General features: G+C 50.3%; 1 protein-coding gene across 1 annotated transcript in view; it reads left to right on the top strand.

Annotated features, from left to right (window-relative positions):
• Positions 1 to 3,397, top strand: part of ALDH16A1 (aldehyde dehydrogenase 16 family, member A1) — a 15,055-nt gene that overhangs the window by 10,155 nt on the left and 1,503 nt on the right. Inside the window, exons 13-14 of the mRNA XM_012643048.1 lie at positions 132 to 299; positions 475 to 712. Coding sequence (XP_012498502.1) covers positions 132 to 299; positions 475 to 712 — 406 coding nt within the window. The remainder of the gene's footprint in view (positions 1 to 131; positions 300 to 474; positions 713 to 3,397) is intronic.

Raw genomic sequence — 3,397 nt, 5'->3', positions numbered from 1 at the left:
GCTCATGGGAGCAGGAGTTTGGGGTCCCCCAGAGGCTCATGGGAGCCAAGGTGGTCCATTCAATGGGGTGGAGCATAGGGTCTGAGCAGGACCCAGGCCCCAGGACCCCCTCCTGCCTCACCCCACTGCAGCCCAGCACCCCCCTATGGGCTCTTCGTTGGAGGCCGTTTCCAGGCTCCCGGGGCCCGGAGCTCCAGGCCCATCCAGGATGCATTTGGCAACCTCCATGGCTACGTGGCTGAGGGCGGAGCCAAGGATATCCGAGGTGCTGTGGAGGCCGCTCACCAGGCTGCCTCCAGGTAAGAGTGTCACGTGGGAAAGCCCAGGGTCATGGGGTGTCAGAGAGGGTAGTCTGGGACCCCCAGTGGTTGGTGGGCTGGGCACCTGGGCCCCTAGGGTAGTGCTGTGGACAGAGTGTGGTATCTGGCAGAAGCCAGGACTGGGACGCAGCCCGTGTGTGTTGTCCGGCCACAGCTGGGCGGGGCAGTCGCCGGGGGCCCGGAGGGCCCTGCTGTGGGCCCTGGCAGCCGCACTGGAGCGCCGGGAGTCCGCCCTGGCCTCGAGGCTGGAGAGGCAGGGAGTGGAGCTCAAGGCTGCCAAGGCGGAGGTGGAGCTGAGCGTGAGACGACTTCGGGCCTGGGGGGCCCAGGCCCAGGCTCAAGGCCAAACCCTGCAGGTGAGAGGGGCCTGTGGGCAGGTGGACAGGGACAGGGCAGACAGTTGGGGTCGGGGTCAGAGCAAAGGTTCTGAAATGAGTCGGGCTTGGGCTGGCTCCCGGCTGCATGATCATCAGCAAGTGGCTTCACTTCTCTGCGCCTCAGTTTCCTCATCTGTACAGTGGGCACATGGCCCACCTCAGAGAATCAATTTAGTGGACCATGACCATATTTACTTATTTACTTATTTGTTTTAGAAATGGGGACCTTGCCATGTTGCCCAGGCTGGAGTGCACTGGTGCGATCATAGCTCACTGCAGCCTCAAACTCCTGGGCTCAAGCAATCCTTCTGCCTCAGCCTCCCGACTAGCTGGGACTACAGTCCTGTGCCACTGCATGCACCTGGCCTTTCTTTTTTCCTGGGAGCCCATGGAAGAATACCTGGCTTTTTTTTTTTCAACACAAGATAATAGGATAGAAAATATAGAGCGCATGGCACAGAGGGTTGCTTCGTGTGACTTTGGTTTCATTTATATACATAACATACAGTTAAATATACATACTGGCTGGACCTGAAGCATACAGTGGGGCCAGCGAAGAGAGCACGAGGATCCAACAACTCCAGTGATGCCACAGGAGCACTTGGGGACAGTTTGACGTCCCCCTCCATAGATGGTATACAACTGTACAATTTTACAATTGTATTACCCTTGTGGAGTTGTGAAGGCCAAACGAGTTAAGCACTTAGTGCCTGACATAGAACGAAGGACTCAAAAAATGTTTGTCCATGGCTGACCAATGAGCACATGAAAAGATCTCAGTATCTTTAGTCATTAGGAAAATGCAAATCAAAACCACAGTGAGGGCCAGGCACAGTGGCTCACACCTATCATCCCAGCTACTTGGGAGGATCGCTTGAGTCCAGGAGTTCAAGACCATCCTGGAGAACATAGTGAGACCTCCATCTCTAAGAAAATAAAAATTAAAAATAAAATGCACATAGAAATGCAAATCACCTAGAATAACTGAGGTGAGAAAGCTGGGAAAGTTAAAACTGCCAGATATCAAAACTTTCTATAAAGCTACATTAATCAAGAAAGTGAGTTATTGGCACAAGGTCAGTCCAGTAAATCAGAAGAGAGAGTCTAGGCCTGGCGCGGTGGCTCACGCTTGTGATCCCAGCACTCTGGGAGGCTGAGGCAGGAGGGTCGCTTGAGCCCAGGAGTTTGAGGTTGCTGTGAGCTAAGCTGACACCACAGCACTCTAGCCCAGGTGACAGAGGAAGATTCTGTATCAAAAAAAAAAAAAGAAAAAAACAACCACAGTGAGATCACTATGCACCTAAATGGCTAAAATTTAAAAGACCTATCATACCAAGTGTTGGTGAGGATGTGGAGGAACTGGAACTCTCACACGCCCCTGTGGGAGTGTGAAATGACACAACCACTTTGGAAAGCATTTTGGCAGTTTCCAAAAAAAAAAAAACATACTTTCACCATGGAACCCAGCCACGATTCCTAGGTATTTGCCTAGGTAAAATTAATTCCTAGCCTTTAACCCAAGAGAAATGAAAGCATATAACCAAAAAAAGATTCATGGCCGGGCGCAGTGGCTCACGCCTGTAATCCTAGCACTCTGGGAGGCTGAGGCGGGAGGATCGCTCAAGGTCAGGAGTTCGAGACCAGCCTGAGCAAGAATGAGACCCTGTCTCTACTAAAAAATAGAAAGAAATTATCTGGACAACTAAAAATATATAGAAAAAAATTAGCCGGGCATGGTGTCGCATGCCTGTAGTCCCAGCTACTCGGGAGGCTGAGGGAGGAGGATTGCTTGAGCCTAGGAGTTTGAGGTTGCTGTGAGCTAGGCTGACACCACGGCACTCTAGCCCGGGCAGCAGAGCAAGACTCTGTCTCAAAAAAAAAAGATTTATACACAAATGTTCATAATAATAATGTTCACCATTATTCATAATAGTCCGGAACAGGAAGCAACCCAAATATCCCGGAGTAGGTTAACAGATAAATAAAACATGGCGCATCCACAGGATAGAATCCCACTCAGTAATCAAAAGGAGTGAACGTGCCGCCCATGGGTAATTGCAAGATAATCATGTGAGGCCAGATAAAAAGGAATGCAGACCATGTGACTCTAGCTGTAAAATTCTAGAAAATATAAACGAATCTATAGTGAGAGAAAGCAGACCAGTGGTTGCCTGAGGACAGAGGGGACCCAAATATGGCAGGAGGGAAGGATTACCAAGGGACAGGAGGAACAGGGTGAAGTTCATTATCTCACTTTTGGTGATAGTTTTACAGATGTATACATATTGTCAAAATGGATCAAATTGTACCCCTTAACATGTGTGCAGTTTAGTGAATGACAATTATATTCAGTAAAGCTGTTGTAGAAAACACACCTATACACCAACCCATGGGCCAGGTTTCGAGCCCTGTGCACATATTAACTCATTTTGTCCTAACAACAAATCTGTGAGGTAGACACTGTTATTATTCTCAATTTAAAGATGAGCAACAGTAGCCCAGAGAGGTTAAGTAACTCCCACAAGGTCACACAGCTGGTGAGTGGCTGAGCTGGGACTTGAACCCAGGCCATCTGGCTCCCGGGTTCTGTGCTCTGAGCTGTTATGGGGAAGCGAAGATGGGGATGAGAGGAGGAAAGAGGCAGGCAATGGAGAAGGCTGGGGCAGTCAGTCTCCCCTGCCCTGCCCTTGACCCCCCCCC

Source organism: Propithecus coquereli, unplaced genomic scaffold (assembly GCF_000956105.1).
Source record: "Propithecus coquereli isolate 6110/MARCELLA unplaced genomic scaffold, Pcoq_1.0 Scaffold193, whole genome shotgun sequence".
Classification (NCBI taxonomy): Eukaryota; Metazoa; Chordata; class Mammalia; order Primates; family Indriidae; genus Propithecus; species Propithecus coquereli.
The sequence above is the reverse complement of the archived record's forward strand: the minus strand, read 5'-3'. Positions and strand labels throughout refer to the sequence as shown.